Source organism: Ambystoma mexicanum, chromosome 5p (assembly GCF_040938575.1).
Source record: "Ambystoma mexicanum isolate Mex_15411 chromosome 5p, UKY_AmexF1_1, whole genome shotgun sequence".
NCBI lineage: Eukaryota > Metazoa > Chordata > Amphibia > Caudata > Ambystomatidae > Ambystoma > Ambystoma mexicanum.
In genome coordinates, this window is record NC_090930.1 from 848,515,178 (window position 1) to 848,536,085 (window position 20,908).

A 20,908-nucleotide genomic window follows, 5' to 3' on the forward strand; every position below is an offset into this window, starting at 1 on the left:
GGGGTAATTCGATTACTCCTAGGTCTGTTATTCGAGGGGGCACTGTCCCGTCCCCCCTCGTCGAGTTTTGGCTGGTGGCAGTGGAAACAACTTGTTATGTTCGACCCCGGACATAACCCTATGGGATTCTTCCCATTGTTGGAGATTGATACTTTTCCTCATTAATCTCTAACATACCATCAGTTTACTTATCTTAAATAAGTTTACCGGATGGTATTTTCTGCCAGAACTCGGTTTTTAAAATGGCGTCTGTGTTCGTCTCTGACTCCTAAACCAAAGGTTGAGCCCTTTGTTCCACTTTTGGCGGGCTTCTGTACAGAGACCCTCCAAAGTGGTGCCATTCTGTCTGGGTTACCACAGGGGTATGGGAGGGGGTTTAGGCACCCTGGACCGAGTTGCCTTGCCAACTCCGGTCGCACTCTGGTGTGATTGGCCCAAGTGGTGAGTATCCCTGCTCACCACTTAGCGTGTGTTGATTGACAGCTAGGCTGAATGAATGGGGGTTTTCTGCATAAAAGCAGGGCTTTTGGGACTGGATCTTCATAAGTCGCCACAGGACCTAAGAATCTGACGAGGGTAACGCTGAGCCGACCTGCACAACGACACCTCCGGTGGAGCCCTGCGGAACCGACTCACCACTTCCCAACGACAGAGGAGATCTCCCTGCCGGAGAGTCTCTTCCCCTGACTGGTGGGAACAACCAGTCCCCTTTGCTTTTTCTTCGCTCATGGACGCAGTGGTCGAATTGCCCGTGCAGAAGCAACTCGGCAACCGGATAGCCACTACCCCTGTACCGCGACCAAAAGGTGGTGCCTTGTGATGGAACACTCCGCGGCTGGTCTCTTCCCTGGTGGCGCACCGGACTTCACTTTTCTTCGACGACGAGATCCTCTCTACTCTTGGCAAAGACCCGACGTGCATCCACCACCAGGAACAACTGCCCTCGCCGGAGCTGTCTTTCCGCAATCAAGGTACCGTGTCCACCTGGCTTCCCTTTCTGCCGGATCGAGTGGGGTGTCTTAATCCTCGCCTTTCCTTTGGGTCGTCTCTAAGCTTTCTTTAGCGTGTTGTTCCGAACTGGTCCAATCTTCCAATAACAATTTGCTACACAGACTCGAACGCACTTCCACAAAGAGACATTTTTGGGACATATCGCCTTGCCTCTCTCCGAGTGGGCCTGGCCTCTGAACTTTATGATCTATTGTGGTTCTTGTCTTCTTGCCTTGCATTTTTCCGTGAAGTATTGAACTGTGTTGATTTCTTAACCTACTTATTTTTCTCTCCCGCCCTAACGAATGCTAGAGTGCCATCTAGGTTGAAGCATACACCTCTGTCTGCAAATAAGTGATGCTGGTAGAACCTAGACTTGTCGAACTATTGTTAGGGGGATTGAACTGTTTTCTTCGTAGAGTAATTGTAATTGAATTGTTTGCCGTGATAGTGCCAGAGTGTTTTCTATAGATGTTTCGTTATAAATAAATACCTTTATATCTTTACACCGAAGCCTTGTTGCGTGTTTGCTTGTCTTACTGTGTAGAATTGCCCTATATTGTATACTCCACATACTGCTTAACTCTTCTTGAGGGAAGTCTGACTGCTCAGCCACAGCTACCAAGTGAATCTGTGTGGTACAGACTGCTACCAAGTGGGTTTACTGCCAAACACCTGTAGTCCTAAATCTTTTGCAGTGGTCCCAGAGGGAACTGCACAGGTTTCCGCCTAACAGGGTCGAATAAGGGTTGAAGTTGTAATTAGGGTAAAAGTTAGGAATGGAATTTTATTAGAGGTTTGGGTCATTGTTCAAGTTACAGCTTTGTACTTTAGTATATTTTTAAAAATAGCTTTTTTTGTGACTTTATTACTCGCAACATGTTTATACTTTGCATTGCTTGTATTGAATGACTACATTTTTGAAAACTACTTTTTGCAGACTAGTTTTTCACATGACAACATTTTTCTAGGGGCATTTTCATACAGAATCGTACCCACTCGCCTGTCTCCACCTTCTAACTGGTCTATACTATGCTTTCTGCGCTTAAATCTCCCTCTCTGTTTCTCTCCTCACTCCGACCCCTGTTCTTACCACTCTATCTCTCTATCTCCCCTCTCTTGTCTCCTCCTTCAAACTCCCACCTGCTCTCCCTTCTCTTCTCTCCAACACTTCTCGCCCCCACCACTACACCCGCCTCTACTCAGATTACCCTGTTGTCTCTTGCTTCCCTCACTCTCCCATACCCCAAAACATACCGCCCACACACAGAGCCTATCTCACAAACTCCCCCTTTTATTCTCAGCTTTCAATTATATATATATATACACACACACACACACACACACACACACACACACACACACACACACACACACACACACACACACACACACACACACACACACACACACACACACACACATATATATATATATATATATATATATATATATATATATATATATATATATACACACACACCACCCCCCCTTACTTCCACATTCCCACAGCATGCATTCTCAATCTGCCGCTCCCTCCTTGTTGGTCTCTTGGTCCACCTCTTCTCCTGACCTCACCCGAACACCTTTCACCCTCTTCTGTACTTTGTCGCCTTTTATACCTAGCATGCTCTGTTTTGGAGTTCCTTCTGGCTCCAATTGACCCTCCTTGTAACATGCTCCCCTTTAGCAATCTTTGACTAGGTTTTCCCCTGGAAGTTGGGACATCATCTGTTAGTGTTTAAGAAGGTGTCTAGCCCCACTCTTTTTTCAATCTCCATTTGTATGGTGGCATACGTGTGCTCTTGCTGCCTGTTTGCCCTGTGCTAGTTAGCTTTTTTCCCAGCTGTATGTGGCGGAGATTGCTGTATCTCCCCTGCTCCAAGCAATCTCTGTTTTCTGTTGCCCCACCGTTCCCCTGGGGTCCATCTGGGATTGGTGGGCCGTGTGTTTGCTGTTTTTATCCCCCTTGGGCAGTGAAAATCCCAGTCAATTCTATTTCTGAGCTTTATTCCATTCCCCTGGTTCCACTCTGGGGTTTCCTGGTTGCACCAAGGTGCATTCTGGGAGTTGCAGTTCTGAAAAAGAGGAAGAAGAGACCTGGCCAGGACATAGACTGATGGGTATTTCAGCAGGGACAATGGTACCAATATCCTTGCACATGTTCATTGTGCAGCAGTGATAGTGGTTTCAATATTCCTGCTCATGTTCAAGCACTCTGGGGTTTTGGGGTTTTAGGAACTAGGTTCCCTCTTATGCCCCACCTTTTGCATTTTTTGTATTTTATTTGTATTTTATTAAGCGCCTTAAACCAAAGCGCTGTACATAGGCTATAGAATGGTTACAAAATAAATGTATAAACAATAAAATCAAGAAAACAATCACTCAAAGGTGTTGAAGTAGATGAGAATTCAGAGAACCACGAAAAAAAGAATAGGTAGAGATAGAGAAAGCGGAAGGATGTTCCAACGAAGAGGAGTAAGAAGTTCAAAGGAACAAAAATGAAACTGTACACACGGGGAACAGGGAGCCAAAAGTAAGAATTGAGAAGAACTACTAAGGGAGCATGCCGTGATATAGAAGGATATTAGTTCAGCAAGATAGCTGGGAGCAAGACCATACAGAGATTTAAATTCAAGACAAAGAAAGTTGAATGTAATTTGAGAATGAAAGGGTAACCAGCCAAGTGTTACAAGAGAATCAGTAATAGAGTGCCGCGATGAGAGAAGGCAAAAAAGATTAATAGAGGAGTTGAACACTGATTTAAGAAGGGCAAGACGAGAGTTAGGGAGCCCAAACACAGCAGATGAGCAGTAGAAAAGTTGTGAGAAAATTAGAGAGGAAATAGTTTAGTTGCCTGAAAAGTAAGAAATTCGAATATTATAGAGTTGGAAGCTACAGAAACGGGCAGATAATGAGATCTGTTGATAAAACAAGAGATTTGTGTCAAAATAAAGACATTACGAGCTGTGGGTGAGATTGGAAGCTTGGATGGGAGAAAAGATATAAAGGACGGTGTAAGATGAGGAGAAAGATTGTTAGCAGGAACAAACAAAACCTTGGTCTTGCGTTGAGGGTGAGGTAGTGGGAGGACATCCAGGATTTAATTGCAACCAAGCAAGCAGAAAGATTGCAATGAATTTCAGGAGAAAAAGAGGAGAAGGAAAGAAATAGTTGGGTGTCATCCGCATAGAAGTGGTGGGACAGCCCAAAGGAAGAAATAACAGCTGCATGATAAGATGTGTAGAGCGAGAATAAGGAAGGTCCCAGAACTGACCCTTGAGGCACACCGTGGGCAAGCAAGAGCGATTCAGAGGACTTGCCAGCCCAGGTGACCGAAGATGTTCTATTAGAAAGATCGAAGCAAGACAAAACAGGACCTGAAAGACCAAAAGATGAAAGTGAAGCTAAGAGTAAAGAGTGATCAGTGTCGAAGGCCGCTGATAGATCTAGAAGAATGAGAAAGGATGAGTGCTTAGAATATCTCGCCGAAAGAAGGGTGTTCCACACAGAGAGAAGAGCAGTTTCTGTAGGGTGAAAAGGGCGGAAGCCAGACTAAAATTGGGGGAGAATAGAAGAATTAGAGAAAAACGTGGAAATCTGAGAATAGACAAGCCGTTCTTGAAGTTTTGAGAGATAAGGTAATAAAGAAATAGGGGGGAAGTTGAGACAAGGAGAGGATCAGCCGTAGGTTTCTTCAAAATTTGAATAATAGATGCGCGCTTAATTGATGTAGGAAAAGTGGAGGTAGAGAGACAGATATTAAAAATGGAGACAAGATAGGGTACAAGAAAAGGTTAGACCTTAGGGATTAACAAAGAGGGAATACGGTCAGTAAGGGAGGCAGTGGGATGAGCTTTAGCTAGCAAAAGGAAAACATCAGAATTAGAAACAGGAGCAAAGGGAGTGATAGTGACTTAAGGAGTAAGAGCAGGAGTAGGGGTGCATTCGGGTGGCTTAGATGCTTCAATGTCATGACGAAGAGAAAGAACTTATGAAGAAAAGAAATGTGCAGTCAGAGGCAGAGAGAGTAGAGTTTGTAGAGTGATCAATAGTAGGAGGCGAGAGAAGACGTGCAAGAGTTTGAAAAAGACCCTTAGACTTTTAGCAGAGTGTAAACAATTGTCATACAGAGCATGATAAGAGAAGTAGGAGGAGCAATGAGGCGTAGATTTGGTCTTGAGCCAGCGCCTTTCAAGGTGACGAAGAAAGCGGTCCATAGAGCGCAAGTGGGGAGAAAGCCATGGTTAAGAGGGTTTACGAGTAGTACGGCAAGGAGACAGAGGGTAGAGTTGATCAAGAGAAGTGGTAAGAGATGAGGAAATGGAGGATGCTCGATCATCGGCATTCAGAGCTGAAAAGGAGAGAGGAGTGGAAGGTGCTGAAATACAAGTAGTGTTAAACAGTGAAGAATTAAAATCACGTAGCTGACGTTGAAAAAATAAGTTGAACCAAAAGACAGAGGGAAGTAATGAGCAGAAGCAAGTGGGAGTAACGATGTAGAAAGTAAAGAATTATCAGAGAGATAGACGAGATGAGACAGGGGAAGCTGTGAAAGTCGAGATAAAGATCAAATCCAGAGAGGAACCAGGGATGTGCGATGGGGGAGTAGAGAGAGGTAGAAGAAAATGAGAATCAAGAACAGAGAGGAAAGGCATAGCGGAGTGTGTAGAGGACAGGCAAAGATTGAAGTCCCCTAACAGAACGACTGGGGTGGGAGGGTCACATCCCTGACCCTGTTACTCTAGAGAGCTTACTTCTATCCTGGGCCCAAAAGTTAGTATGGCTTAGGCCTTGAAGAAAGCTGAAAATAGCCTAATGGGGCCTCTAGCCCAGACACTGCAGTTGCAAAAAAGCCACCAGACCTACATAAAGGATTTTCTACAATGAAGGAACCCCACTGGGGAGATGAAAATCATGCTATGTACCCAGGTGGGGGGGCGAATTGCTACCCCAAAAGAACTACTGGGCATGAGTGGACACAACAATTGTTGCCTGGTGTCAAGGATGGCACAAGAATCACTCAAAATCTCAGAAGCGGTTCAAGGGTTCATATTAAAATCTTTGTTGGCCCTAGGGCCGTCCCTCTTATCTTATTTTGCACCTCCTCCATAATTCGGGTGTCTCTAACCCCCACATTAATAGATTCAGAAGGCTGTCCTCTGCTGTTTAATCCTACCTCTGACTAGTTGTGAGGAGCTAAAAGCAGAACACCTTATCCAGGGGTCAAGTTCTAAAAATAAAAGTGGGGGGACTCATCGACAAACGCAATGGGATGTGACGTGGCCAGAAATTAGCATATCACGGTGAAATATGCAAATTTAATTGAATTGACTTTGTATAGCCACCCAAATTGCACAGGACGAATACCATTTGCCTTTCATAAAATCAACACGCACACAAAACGAAGAGAGGATATTTTCTTCTAATAGTATTTTTGTTAAAAGGTGTGCATGTTTTAAACTCTAAGAACCAATACAAATATTTTCCCTGGAACATGCAGTACCGAAATGGGACATTTCACCTTTAGTTGATTGTTATTTTTCATCAAGGTTTATAAAGCAGTGGTGAAGTGTCCAGCCTGAAAACCTGACGACTGCAGATCACGAGGTCGGCTTTAATTCATAAATTCAGTGAAGACTTTCATTGTTTCTCATTTTAAATGGGGGGGGGCTGAGTGAACCCTCTGAAAAAAGTGGGTGGACTGCGTAAACCCGCGTGTACCCTCGACTTTAGCCCTGCTTATCTCACTGGGACTTCCTAACTTTCCCTACTCTATCCAATTGTTGTTCTACTTGGATTTAGGAATCGTGCCTTAAAGACACCGGGCCTCATTCCGAGTCCGGCGCTAATGGAAAAACGATGGCGGTAAAGTAATTACGCCATCCTTTTCCGCCGTGGACTATTCCGACCGTTCACACCGTAATTACCGCCGCCGTAAAGTACGACGGCGTAAATAGCGGACCAGTGTCGCGCGCCCGACACACCACGTCGGAAATAACGCTAAGGCGTAAACCAGTGCTGATCCCAAGTAAAGCGGACACGGTAAAAACGGCCTCCACAAGGGCGCAAAGTACCTTAACGCCATGGCGTAATTACCGGCATCGCAGAGAAGGTGTTAACAACCCTGAACAGTGCCAGAAAGAGGAACAGGTGCACCCAATCAGCACAGGTGGAGTCCATAGAGTCAGGCACAGCACAAAAGGAGCACACCCACACACCACACCCCCTCTCACACCAAGATGATACCAATTCTCGCAGCATTCATGGAGCTGGAGGCCCTGCTTGCAAGGCAGCAACGACGACAACATCAACAACAGCAACCACAGCAACCACAGCCCCCACCACAGAGGATACACAGGAGGAGAAGGAGGCAGAGACAGGCCCAGCATGCCCTACCGGTGCAGCCACCATTACCACGCCGTCAGCCCCCAATTCCACGCATCAGACCCACCCCCTTCAACCTCACACCAGAGCAGATACACACCCTGTACCGGCTTGACCGGGACACGATAACCACCATAGTGGCCCTGATACATAACGACATAGTGAGCCTAATAGAAATCAGCACTGCCATCCCCCCTCTACTAAAGGTAGTGTCTGTGCTCCACTTCCTTGCCACAGGGACCTACCAGCATACAGTGGGGCACATGCATGGCATTTCACAGCCCATATTTTCCCGGATACTCAACCAAGTGCTCGATGCCCTCCTCAAGCACAGAAGGGACTACATATGCCTCCCCCGGACTCCCCAGGAGACATATGATACCAAAGCTGCCTTCCATGCACTTGCAGGCATGCCAAATTGCATAGGTGCCATCGACTGCACCCACGTAGAATTGGTGGTTCCCCATGCCATGGAGGTGCCGTATCGCAACCGCAAGCAATATCACTCCATCAACGTCCAGATGGTGTGTAATGCCAGTAAAGCCATCACACAATGCAATGCCCGATACCCCGGATCAACTCATGACTCCTTGGTCCTGCGCAACTCTACACTACCACGCTACATGGAGCGACATGCTGAACGACGTACCTGGCTGCTTGGTGAGTAACCGGAATGGGCCATGGCAGTCCATTGGGGCTGTGAGTAGGCTGTCAGCATACTCCACCCGGGTGGTAAAGGGTGGGGTAGAGAGATGCATAAGGGTGGGACAGTCAACGCCATTGTACGATGTAATGGGGTGACTGTATCCTGGGACATGTGTGCATGGCCAGTGAACACTGCTGCAATGTCAGATTAGCCCAATTCTCCACCATGATTGCACGAACACTTACCTTCATTCCACTCTCATGCAGGTGATGCTGGCTACCCATTGAAGCCGTGGCTCATGACCCCGGTCCGCAACCCACAAAACAGGCACCAGGAGGACTACAATAGATCTCATACCCGTACACGGGTGGTGATAGAGCAGACCTTTGGCCTTTTGAAGGCACGATTTCGTTGCCTCAGCCGGTCAGGTGGGGCCCTCATCTACAGCCACGAGAAGGTGGCCAAGATCACCATGGCATGTGCAATGCTGCACAACATGTGCATCCATCGGAACGTGCCACTGCCCCCTGACGTGGGTCTGCTACCACCAGAGGAGGAGGAGGAGGAGGAGGAGGAGGAGGAGGAGGAGGAAGAAGGAATGGCAGGACAGCATCACAGGGCCGATGCACAGGAGGGACGTCACGTGCGACAAGCATTGATTGACCAATATTTCTGAGTCACAAGTCAGCTGAGGGGGTGAGGATGACAGGACATTGGGCACTGGGTGTGGGGATACATGTACTACATGCACTGTGAGACATTAAAAGACACATGCACAATGATCAATGTCCACTCTGTTTTCCAGGATACACCAAACTGTGTATTGTATAATCATGTGAAAACGTGTACAAATAATCCTCCACCCTCACCCCCCTCCCCCCCAACTCCCACGCACACCCTCACCCCCCTCCCCCCCCCAACTCCCACGCACACCCTCACCCCCCTCCCCCCAACTCCCACGCACACCCTCACCCCCCTCCTCCCAACTCCCATGCACACCCTCACCCCCCTCACCCTCCCCCCACAACAGCCCCACAATGGTCCCATCAATACTACATAGGCCACATGTGTGTGGCTTCATAGTCAATGGGCACGCCCCGAGCATGAGGAATCATTTTCGCATTGTGCGTTGTGACCTGCGGACCGGGCTGGTCTGCGTGAAGGAGCACTGGGAGGGTGGTTCCTCCTGCTGGGGCTGAGGTCTGGGGGTTGCTGCCTCCAGGGCATCAGCAATCCTGCCGAGCACCTCACAGAGCCGGTTTGTGGATGTAGTGATGACCTCGCCCAGAGCCTGCAGGTCATTGTGATGCACCAACCCTGATTCCCGGTTGTCCCGGAGAAACTCCTCAATCATGGCCGTGAGGTTCTGGGAGTGCACAGCTTCTGCGGCCGATGTGGGGGATGTGGTTGGCAGGCTCGGTATTGGGCCTGCAGGCCTCTCAGGTGTTTCGGCAGGGGAAGTGGGCTGATGTGAGACAGGTGTTACCCCTTCGCCTGTGAGACCTGGCCCATCACTCGACCCGGAGTCGCTGTGTGCAACCTGGCTGTATGATGGTGACTCAGGGCTGTAGACGTTGGTCTCCTCCATGTTGACCACGGAATGGGATGTGGGGCTGTCTGGCACACTAAGGAGGCACATGGCAGCATTCTCCCCTGACATGCTGGATTCCTCAGGGTGCAGCGTGGGGCATGTTTCCGGCGGAACTGCAGCCATGTCCAGGTGCGCGGGTGGGGGTTGTGTACCCTCCATGGGGGTTGCTGGAGCAGGTGGTGTAGTATGGGCCTTATGTCTGCCAGCAGGTATGCGCTGTACCCTGCCCCTGTCCCGGGAGGTACTTGGCCGGGAGCCTTCCTGCTCCTCACTTTCATGACCGCTACCTGTGGGGGGCAAGAGAGAGACAGCATGATCAATGATCTGGGGGTCATCATGACTTCAAGCCTATGGTAACACATTGGGAGAGCAGCGTCTTGGTGATATTTTGGTTGGTGAGTGAACTTGGCTTGGATGGTAAAAGCATACTGTTGGCGGGGTCAATCATGTTGGTGGAGTACTGTGGTGAGTGACATTGACCAGCTTTCTGTGTGGCATGGCCAATATGGGTGTCAGCCTTGCACCTGACATCATCCTGGGTCCCACTTGTTACGACATGGTTGCAGGGGGGGGGGGGCTACGAAGCAAACATGATGTGACTCTTTGGCCGGCCCTTTGCGGTGAATTACATTAGGGATGCATGTACTGTTTGGACTCATGACACTCACCTGCATCAGCGGATGAGGGATCACCGCAATCCATTTCGCCCACACCTTCGATGGCTTCTGTGCCCATCATCTCCGCACATGTTTCCTCCCAGGGCATCATTTTAATGGGTGAGCCTGGGCCTCCTCCTGTCTCCAGGGCCTGCTGACGGTTTGCTGACATGATGGCCCGCACCCTGAGACGGAGGTCATCCCAGCGTTTGCGGCAATGCGTTGTGCTGCGGGGGGTGTTCCCAACGGCGCTCACCCTCTGTGCGACCAACTCCCATATCTCCTTCTTTCTGAGGATGGTGGGCCTACGCATGTCGCTGCAGAATACGATATCTGCATGTTCATGCAGAGTGTCGACCAGGACCTGTAACTCATCCTGGGTGAATTTTTCTTTTCGGATGCGCGCACCGCCCTTTTTCAGAACTTTAGGCATGATGATCTTCTCTGTTGTATATTTGGTCGATCTGAGTCCTGTATGGAGTCCTGTATGTCCTGTATGGAGAGGATTGCAATGGATTGTGATTTTAAATATGGCCGCCGTGATGCTTCCCGTTCCTGTGCGATGATGTTATTTCCGTTTCTGGTATTTAACGGTGGCCGTAATTTACGGTTAGCGTAAATTACGGTCTCCGCTAATTACGGATTCCATCGAAGGCGATGGTGTTAAATGCGTCTAGGTTTATGGCGGTAAGGGGTTTGACGGGACCTTTTGCGCTATGCCGCAAGGGAGTTTACCGCCATGGCGGAATACTCGTGCACGCGAAGTCGGAATATGGTGGAAATAGCGCCTTCCGACCACATCGTACATGGTATTTACGCCATGGCGGTAATTACTGTTACTTACCGCCGGACTCGGAATGAGGCCCACCCTGTTGAAAAGAAGCGTGATGCCAAGACCTATCTCAGGCGACCGTGACTGTACAAGTAAGCGGCTGTGTATTGGAGCAGCTGAATGAGAGAGCATTCGAGCAGCTGAATGAGAGCGTCAAGAAAAGGGTGAAGGGAGCGGGTGAATGCAGGCTCCGGTAATGGTGGTCGTCCATCTGGGGGATTAATAACTGCCTCACGTAACTCCAAAATTGTAAATATGAAAAAATAGCCAATTACGTCTATGATATTTTAGCCCCAAAAATTGATCTTAAAGGGAACTCGTGTAAAAAAAGCAGTTGTGGTGATCAACCTTTACTATAACCCCCGAGTGTTATAACCGGAATTACTTTTTAGAAGAACTCAATGAAATCTTGTCAGAGGTGGTGAGTGTGGCTGAAGCAGGGGATCTCAACACGTGCTGCTTGGACTTGAGTTCGGAAAAGTGGGGGGGTTGGGCTTGCAGGAGTAAATGGGTAGAAGTGGTTGGGGGTTCTTTAATGAATGGGACCTGATTGTTTGCAATGGAAATCTACCTGGGGATCTTCATCCTGTCCACGGGGGCAACGCACTTGTCTTGAAAGCAAGATGATGCTGAGCAACACAGGTTCGATCCCTGGGTCCTTGCTTAGAAACCTCTGGGTATCAAGCACGTTATAAATAACCCATTACAATTACAATTCCATCCGGCACACACCAGGATAGGAAATCATGGGAAATTGGTCATCCATTATATAATTCTCTCTAGAGATCTGTTGCATGATAGTGCTGGCCTTGTCACACTTGATAATGCACTTGAAAACCCCTAGGGAAAGAGGGGTGCCATACATGGCTTGCCCTGGTTATTGATTCAAGTTCACAGAATCCCTTCAGGCAGGTTAGCATTGGGATCATCTGATGGCCAAGATAAATCCAAAGGCAAAGACAACGGCCCATACGTTTGGGCCTTTTTAATGTGTGTTTCGAAGGATATATTCCTGGGCGCTGACTTCACAAGAACTGTTGACTCAGCATATGGTGTGGACGTTGAATTGAAGAAGTTAGGATCAATCAGAATAGGTTCTCACTTGCTTTAGTTAAGAATCTTTACGTTTCCTATAGAAACCGATGGATGGGTCTTTTAGGGATTTATCTCACACTAACCCTAACACTTGTAAGGAGGAAAATACAAGGTTTAGGGGAGTTTCAAGCAAGGGATAGCTGTCTCTTCCATAATTGTCTTGAGTAAGAGGGGAGACCTACACTACGGAGACTAGGGGTTATTGACACCTACTCTAAGACACAGAAAGTTAGCGGGATAAAACTGGGGCTTAAGAGAACTTCTGTACATCTATCTTGATCTAAGAATAAAATGTGCTTACTAATCTTTTGAAGTTGAGAGTAAAATTATTTTTAGGGAGTAAAAAGAACATTCCACTCCCCAGGGAAGTATTTTTGTAGGCAAGGTAAACTATAGTTTTAATTTAAAGCAGCATCTATTTGTAAACCATACTTCACTGCAATTAAGTAATGCTATTGAAAAGACACTTCGCTCAAAATACCTCTTCAGACCAGACTGTTATTATTAGTTCTCCTTCCGGTGGCACTGCTCTGCGGATACCACAGTTCAGTTCACAGTTCACGTTGATCTGTTATATTAAAAAGCTCACGCCGCGTCAGGATTCACGTACAGCAAACTCTCAGTCAGCAATGCTCATTCATTTTAAGGGCGTCATCTTGGTTGTACAATGGAGTGTTTCATGGCGTCACACATAATGACGCGATCGCTGATTCTCACTCTGTGCTGTGGAGCTCGCAGATTAATGGTAATTTATCTACTTATGTATTCAGCCATTTTGCAGTACACCGTGGCAAAAGCCCGTTTGTACTTGCTCTTTGGAAAACATATTTTACAGAACGGTGTTGCTACGATTCTTTCTGGTACATAAAACTAGCATTGCTAATTGTTTGCAAAAAAAAAAACAACACGGGGCAGCTTTCCAGGGCCTAATTCACAGAGCGTTTTCTAATGAGGTTGTACCATTATAAAAAGCTTCTATGAATTTAGGTAGATTTTTTTCTCTGCTGGAGAACTCTTACGTGCTATTCCATACTGCCCGCCAGGCCATCCACACTACCAATAAAGGAGAATGATTCCTTTGTTGGTAGCCCAAAAAAGCTGTGGAGCAAATTCCTTTGAGGATGTGGGCATACTCTGCCCTTTGGGCGATACAGCCTTGCCCAGTCGATATTTAGCAAGCGGATAAAAATGTACTTGGCGCTGTATTGCTTGACCATTCCACGTGGAATAATACTGCCGTTATTGTTGCTCTTTAATTGATGGGTTTTGTCTTTGTGATTTTATGCAATGTACTTTATTAGTAACCAGCGAGGGTACAATCAGAATGAAAGAGCCATTCTGATTGACCCTCACCAAGTCATTACCAGGCCGGGAATCCCTCTGTCGGGATTCCACGGCCTTTGTCCCCGGCGGGGAGTGTGGCAGCCCCTCAGCCAATGAGGATGCTCGAAGCGGGACCATCCCCACTCCGAGCCTCCCCACGGCTGAGAGGCTTCCTTTAGCCCCTGCCGGGGACTGAGGAAAGGCTTTTTTTCCCCCCTCCCCTTTCCTCCCTCCTCCCAGCCCTCCCCACCCCACTTACCTTCTATTCCTTGGTCACCGGTGGGGGACGATGGCAGCCTCCTGCCGTGTGGAGACTCGGAGCGGGGAAATCCCTGCTCCGAGCCTCCCCACGGCTGGAGGCTTCCATCGTCCCCCGGCGGGAACCCAGGTACGTTTTTTTTTTTTTTAATTTTTTTCTTCTCTTCCCTGCCCTTCCGCTATAACTATAACTATGGGCCCTGGGGCATTACCTGAGTCGGTAATGCCCCGCCGCTCGGGGCATATTGCTTTAATAATGACTTCTGTAATAAATAATAAACCTGAACTCAACACGATATGAAACGAGGCACCTTTCTCAATCCTAACTAAATTGTGAAATACGCAGGAAAATGCTGTTTAGGTTTTTGGTCGTTGTAGCTCCAGTGTCAAACCGTATGGTTATGCATATATTGCATTTAAGGCCTGGGTCAAGTACATAAAAGAACTGTATAAAAAGCATTATTAATTTGTCATTTATTTCCTCCCTATTCACCCCTCTATTTTAGTATTTAATACTAGGCAGGTGCAGTTTCTATTGGTAAGGCCAAAGCTCTTATGCCGAGTGCAGTTTGAAATGTCCTGTAGAAAACTCAGTTGCCATTTTGAAGTCCCATCCCCACTGTGTTATTTAACTGAAGTTGAGTATTTTAAGGCGATTCACTAAAGGGGTGAGAAGTCAGTTCCTTCAAATTATAGTCCCAATCCATAGTCGGTTCTGAGGCAAAATTGTTCTCCAAATTTCTGCTGGAAACCCGTGTTTAGACACATTAATTAGTTTCACTATGTATGCAGTGGAACATTTCTTCATTGGGTAGCGTTATGTCAGTCATTTTTGTTAACTGTGAAAAAACAAAGAAAAATTGCAGGGAACCTCTTCTGCTGCTTTTGTACCTACAATATATAGCCGAATTTGATAAATATTTGTTTAAATATTCCAGTGCAATGTGGGTTAGGATCAAAAGAATACACGTTCAAATCTAGATTATCCTCCATGAGAACAATCTAAGCAGAAAAGTGCCTGGATGTAGTGCATTCTAGAGTCAGCTTTCCTAACCTAACAAGGATCTACCTCAGAGTCCCGATTCTACAACTCAAGCTTCTGGAATATGTTACCCAGCATGCTTCTTAGTTCTAATCAAGGATGGAGTGGTTTGGGTAAAATCTGTAGATTCTGAAGACAGTGAGTTGGCTTCACTATGGTAAAGCTGTCAGGATGGGTCAACGCAAGGGACCGACTATTGGAATACTGATCTCCTCCCCAATCCCAGGATTCAATTACTAAGATTCATTAACGGTCTATTTCTAGGGATATGGCGCTCTGCTCTCTTTTTGAAAATATCCGTCCTAACGATGTAGCGCCCTGCTCGATGCTTGGCTTTCCTACCAGCATGTACTTCTTCCCGCTGCTTTGGGTAATTGTCAGGCCTAGTTATTCAATCTCCAGCTGCTAGTCACCCTACTGGGCCAATTTAAACACCTCATCACACACCCCTATCAGCAACTATTCCCCCCCCCCCCGCCCCTTGCATAGGGTTTCCCCATGCTGTGATATTCTCATTCTCCAGCGAGGGGGCACTCGGCTCTTCAAGCAGTCCCTCTCGGCATTCAATAACCATGTTTTCTCAATGGTGGCAAATTTGCTTTGCCAGTCCAGCAGATTCTTCCTGGTATACTTCCCAGTCTTGCTCAGGTGGGGAAAGGCTCTGCTCACGGTCTCACCAGCTGCAACTTACTAGGCCAGCATCCCCTCCTCTATCCTGCTTTCCAGGTTTCACTCCTAGCCTCTTTGAACCATGAACTACAGATCCTTGAGCGCTTTAAAGGGTTTGCTTGATTATAACCTGGTTTCCTTGCTTTCTCCCACTGGGATTGGATACCATCTATTGTGCTTTCCTCCTTCTGTTTCGTTGTTTCAGCTTTTGGCAATTATTAGTTCTTTGTTGCTAATTGGGTGTAATTAGCATTGCCGCTGCGGCAGCCAAGAGCTTAAATGGATGGACCACCGCAAGTAGTGGGCAGACGGTATCTCCAAGGTGCATCCTCAGTGGTTTTTGAGTGGTTTTGCACTTCGACTGCAGAGCAAGAAGTGTTGTTTTCTTGAGCAACTGCACTGGCACCACTGTCCGCACCCTTAGTGGTTCTCATAATGTTCTTTCTGTGTGGGTGTATTGAAGGCACCGTAAACTACTGGAGTTTGCACCGGTGCTTGAAACCATGACTCCCTGTCACTAAATGACTATCCCTAAATGGGAGACTGCGACATTTACTTTGGTGATGAGGATGTACTTATCTCAGACCGGATGCTAACTTAGTTAAATGTATCAATAGGTGCTAATCAGACATAACATTTGGAAATTAGGTCCTGTTTTGATATTGCTTTACCTCTGTTTGATACTGCTGCACTTTAATTAATGCATGCAGAGAACTATAAACTGTATCATTTCCTGTTTGAAAAAAAACATTTGCAAAAAACTAAATATATAGATAGAGGCTATTGATTGATTGACACATTCTTCTTCCTTTTCAGTTCACAACAGCTGTAACCAGTGTCTTTTTATTAGTAAAAGTCATCCTCTCAAAGGTACGTTTCACAGATGTGAATTTGGCCACAGTAACTGTGTATTCTCTGCTGGGTGTTTTAAAAAGAACTCGCTCTGGTAATGATACTATATTCCTCCTCGTGCAGCTATTCTCCCAGGGTGCATTTGGCTACGTGCTGCCCATCATTTCCTTCATACTTCCCTGGATAGAAACCTGGTTTATGGATTTCAAGGTGCTGCCTCAAGAAGCAGAAGAACGGAACCGTAAGTATACTGGCTTCACCGCGTCGAAGGAACGCATGGGACAAGGGTGCTAGCATCAGATCACGGCACGGTTCTCGCATCAGAAAAGGTTACCCAAAATGTACCTACTCTAGACTTTGAGTCACCACTGAGTAAAAGTAGAGCAATCTGAATGGCATTGGACTTACACACAGCACACAGCACACACAACACACACACACACACACACACTTATTATTCATAAAGGACATAAAGGACAACTCTAAGAGAGGGTTTAATAAGAGACTAAAGACAGATATGTTGCAGTTCAATCAATGGGTTATCGAATGAATCAAATTTTCACTTTAGCTTTGTCACTTTCAACCCTCTGAAAGTAGCAGCCACAGTATTTGCATTCTTCTTAGTACAGCCTGTTTGTTTTTTATCAGGGGATCAACTTTGCTATGAAAGCGTATGGAGGAAAACAGCATGGTCAAAGAAATGAGAAGACATTGCAGGTGTCTTCAAAATAGGGCATGCCTTTTTTTTTTTAAAGCACCATCCCGTTTATATTATTGTTGATTTTTTTTCTGTTGCCTGATGTTTTTTGTACAGTATATGTTTGAAAATCAAACACCCGAAATAACCTTGAAATCATTCATACTGACACTTTTGGAGAAATATGTTATTGTCGGATATCGAGGATGGTGGCCTATCAGCTCAAAATAGCAGGTTGTTTCAGAAGAGGTGTGCCTTCACACTTAGTCTCTTACCAGAAATGATGTTTGGATGTTTCAGACTTCAGAATACTTCAGGGATTGTGTGAACATGAACATAGTGCACTTGTAGAAGTATTCATTGCAGTGCATCACATGTAGGACCTGAATCGGAGAGTTGTGTCTTCTGTGACAAACTGACCAAGAAGTCACTTTGTATGCATCAATGTGAAACCCCTCCTAAATAAATAGATGTTTTACAAGACGGTACGTGTTCTCTCCTCGGTTTCTGGAGCTTCTCTTCAATCACTGAAGGGTCCAAACAATTAGTCTTGGATGAATTGTCGCACCTCAGAATAGTCTTATTGACGACAAATCAGATGTGTCTGATACTCACGTTGGGGGATGTAACTCTGAATTGCTACTTTGACTTTCCTTAAGATCATAGTTCATCATATCTAGCCTAGTGACTGCATGCCAGAGATTCATCATTCCCAGAAATGCCAAAACGGCACTTACCCATTGGAGCTGTATTATTTAGAGGGACCAAAACAAATACCTTGCCGCCTTCCTCACCATTGTTTTACACAAGTGCAACCTCTGGGCCTGGCAAAAACCTCTGACTATTCACTGAACAATCCAAACTTGACATCCCATTGATTGTAGCATCAGAGAATCTATTCAGTTTGGTTTGAGAGCAGTCAGCTGTCGTTGTTCAAAAATGCACCAGTGACACAGGAACATGTTCTGTGGTAAGGTATAGAACCTTCCATGCAAAATTGAGGATCAATGGGTTATCGAGGCTGGACCTGCGGAATCAGTGGACTGTGGTAGGGAGATAAGGACCCTGCTCTGATTAGCTGCATCCTTAAATTCCCTGTCAATTGGCTTTTCAAGTTTCTTTAAGATCCTGCAGTTTATTGTTTGCAGTTCAGATTCACAATAGCTCAACAGCGAGATCTGTTAAAAAGCACATGAAAAATACTGCGTCGCCACACAGCATATGTTTCAGCACAGTGCGATTTGCTATCCCCAGAGCACATTCTTTGCTAGATTGTTTCCCTTTGCTCAGGTGATCCCCCACCATATCCCTTGGTATGGAGGTGGGAGCATGTGTGCGTGGATCCACACCACTTTGCTTTTGACACTGGGAGCTTATGCACACGTGCGTGCAGTGTGAGAAACCTGATGGTATCCTTGCTCTTAAAGACCCTGGATTCTCTTCTCAGGTGGCCAGGGAAAGGCCATCACTCTTGGAACCCAACCCTGGAGGTGGAGAAGCGAATATCACCTGGGTGGAGAGTCCTTGGGAATTGGGAGCAGGGTGCACACAGGCGAGACATGGTATCCCCCCTTTTCCCATTGATGAACAACGTAACCTTTTCCTAACCTTTATGGGTTACTGTAGGTCATATCCCCTCATTTTCCCTCATGTGCCACTTGACACTACTGAGACGAGGAGGAGGCAGCTGAGAGTAATGAACACTATGCCATTTCACCACTTTTGTATTGGGACGAAGAAGATGCCTGCAAAGTATTGGCATGGCCCCTTAATCAGGTTCAGGCAAGCGTAATTGAAAAAGCCCACCTGAAACATGTTAAAGGGTTGCAGATGAATAAAATGAGGAGGGGAAAGCAACACAGGGAGTAGCAGCAAGGAGGCCTGTGCAATCAGCAGGGAACCTTGTTTGAAGAGAGGCGAGCCTCTGGAGGAAACTGCTGTGGGTCAGTCCACCATGTGCAGCACAGCGAGACACCTGGGGCTGCAGAGAGAGGGTCCCAGGAAGCGTGGCGTGGGAGCTGGGGCACTCTGTGGAACGGACTGAGGGCTCAGAAGAGAGCCGTGTGGAGAGGCTGTCTCTTTCCCTTGCATCAAAAGTGCTCTTCCCCCTGTGTCACGAAGGTGACGCAGGAGAGTCTGAGGTGCAGGAGTTGGACCCCTGACAGTAGAAGCAGAAGGCTGTGTGCTCGGCACTGCTGGGAAAGCTATCGAAGCGACCAGTGAGTTTCTGTCAAATGAGAAACCCGGTGCATGAATGCCTGAACATTTCCATTGTTGATGAATACTTTGTAACATAGTGGTCGCGTTTCTCAGAGAGAGCCTTTTCAAAAGTCTGGTTTAAAATCATTTCCTTTGTATCGGAGTGGCCGTGTGCCTCAGGGAGAACATTTTCGAAATTCTCTGAGTGCTGGGCATTTCAATTAAAGTAAAACAAATGAATATTGAACATTGGGCTGAATGTAAATTGAATCTCAAGCCTCACTAATGCCTATTGAATACTGAACTGAATACAACCTTTGAAACTAGGCAAAACTACTGCAAGTTGCATTCCGAATTCATTGGAACTTTATAAATTCAACCTAAACAAAGGTACACTGAAGATTGAATACAATGAAACCCTGAAGGAAAAACCTTATATAGCCAAGAGTCCCACCCTAAAACAAATGTTGAAAAAGAGGGGCAAGTGTGACAGAGAATCATAAGAAGCCAAGGACACTTGTGATGATGACATTGAAGTCTTGGGGAAGGGAACCCTGAGACTTAAGGAACTACATTTGTTGACTTGGGGATGTAACCTCCAGATTATTTTGTGTTTGAACTGTGTTACTTGGCACTTGGGGGGAAGGGAACTGTGAGGATTGTTTAAAACTGTATCACCCTGAACCTAGGAATGGTCATTTTGAGACTTTTTCTGGAAGATGTTTTACAGCTGGGGAAGGGTGCTGAAAGGAAGCTGCGAACTGGAAGTAGCTCAGAACTCTGTCGAACACTTTTTTTTTTTGGTTGCTGGCATTCCTACATATTGTATAGATTTCGTTGTATAGGTTTTGGACACAGACAGATTTGTAAGTTGAACTCTTTGACTCAGACTTTCCTTAGTTTCATTTAGGTAGGGAAATCCCACCTTAGCATAGGGCAAGTTAGGCCTTTTTCCATCATGACATTTAAGTTAATAAAGTGTTTTATTTTGAACTTTGAGTCTGTGTCTTGCTTCATGATGCCCTCACAGCGGCCCAGGCTGTCATCTTGGATCCTGCTGGTTCGTTATTATTATTATCAGTATTATTATCACTGAATTTATTGAGCGTGGACCTAGCTTTGAGAAGCAGTGTAGCTCTTTACAATCATAGGGGGAAGAGCACAGTGAGGGAAGCAGAGAAAAAAGGAGCCAGGAGCTAAAGGGGCCGGGTCAATTGGCTGAAAGGGATCTACAAGCAACCAGTGGAGAGCAGATCACGGCGTCTCAGATAGGCTGGGGCGTGTAGGGTGTGAGGACCTAGGTGTTAAGGAGGAGCCATTCCTTGAAAGGGAAGGCCTTGAGCTCTTTCTTGAACTGTAGAAGTGATGGCGCAAGTCTGATGTTGACTGGGAAGATGTTCCATAGTCTTGGAGCATAGAAAGAGAAGACCTGTCTTCTGGTTCCTTCCTTCCTGCACCGTCGTAATTCAAGTGTGCACATTTCCTTACTTCTGGTGGGCCTTAAGTGTAAAATAGCACCTAATATGGGCGGGTGAGTGGGTTGATACACTACTCAACCTGCTGTACCTGGACCCTCTCTTCCACATTCATATGTAAGGTAGCCCTCTTGAACACCCATTGTGTAGAATTGAACAGACCCAAACAGCCTCCATTGAGTGAAAATAGCAAGAG

The 20,908-nt window shown here is 46.4% G+C and overlaps 1 protein-coding gene across 2 annotated transcripts in view; it reads left to right on the forward strand.

Annotated features, from left to right (window-relative positions):
- Positions 1-20,908, forward strand: part of STARD3NL (STARD3 N-terminal like) — a 367,995-nt gene that overhangs the window by 259,325 nt on the left and 87,762 nt on the right. For both annotated transcript variants that reach the window (XM_069613274.1, XM_069613273.1), the window contains 2 exons: positions 16,306-16,359; positions 16,465-16,582. In XM_069613274.1, the coding sequence (XP_069469375.1) occupies positions 16,306-16,359; positions 16,465-16,582 (172 nt within the window). The remainder of the gene's footprint in view (positions 1-16,305; positions 16,360-16,464; positions 16,583-20,908) is intronic.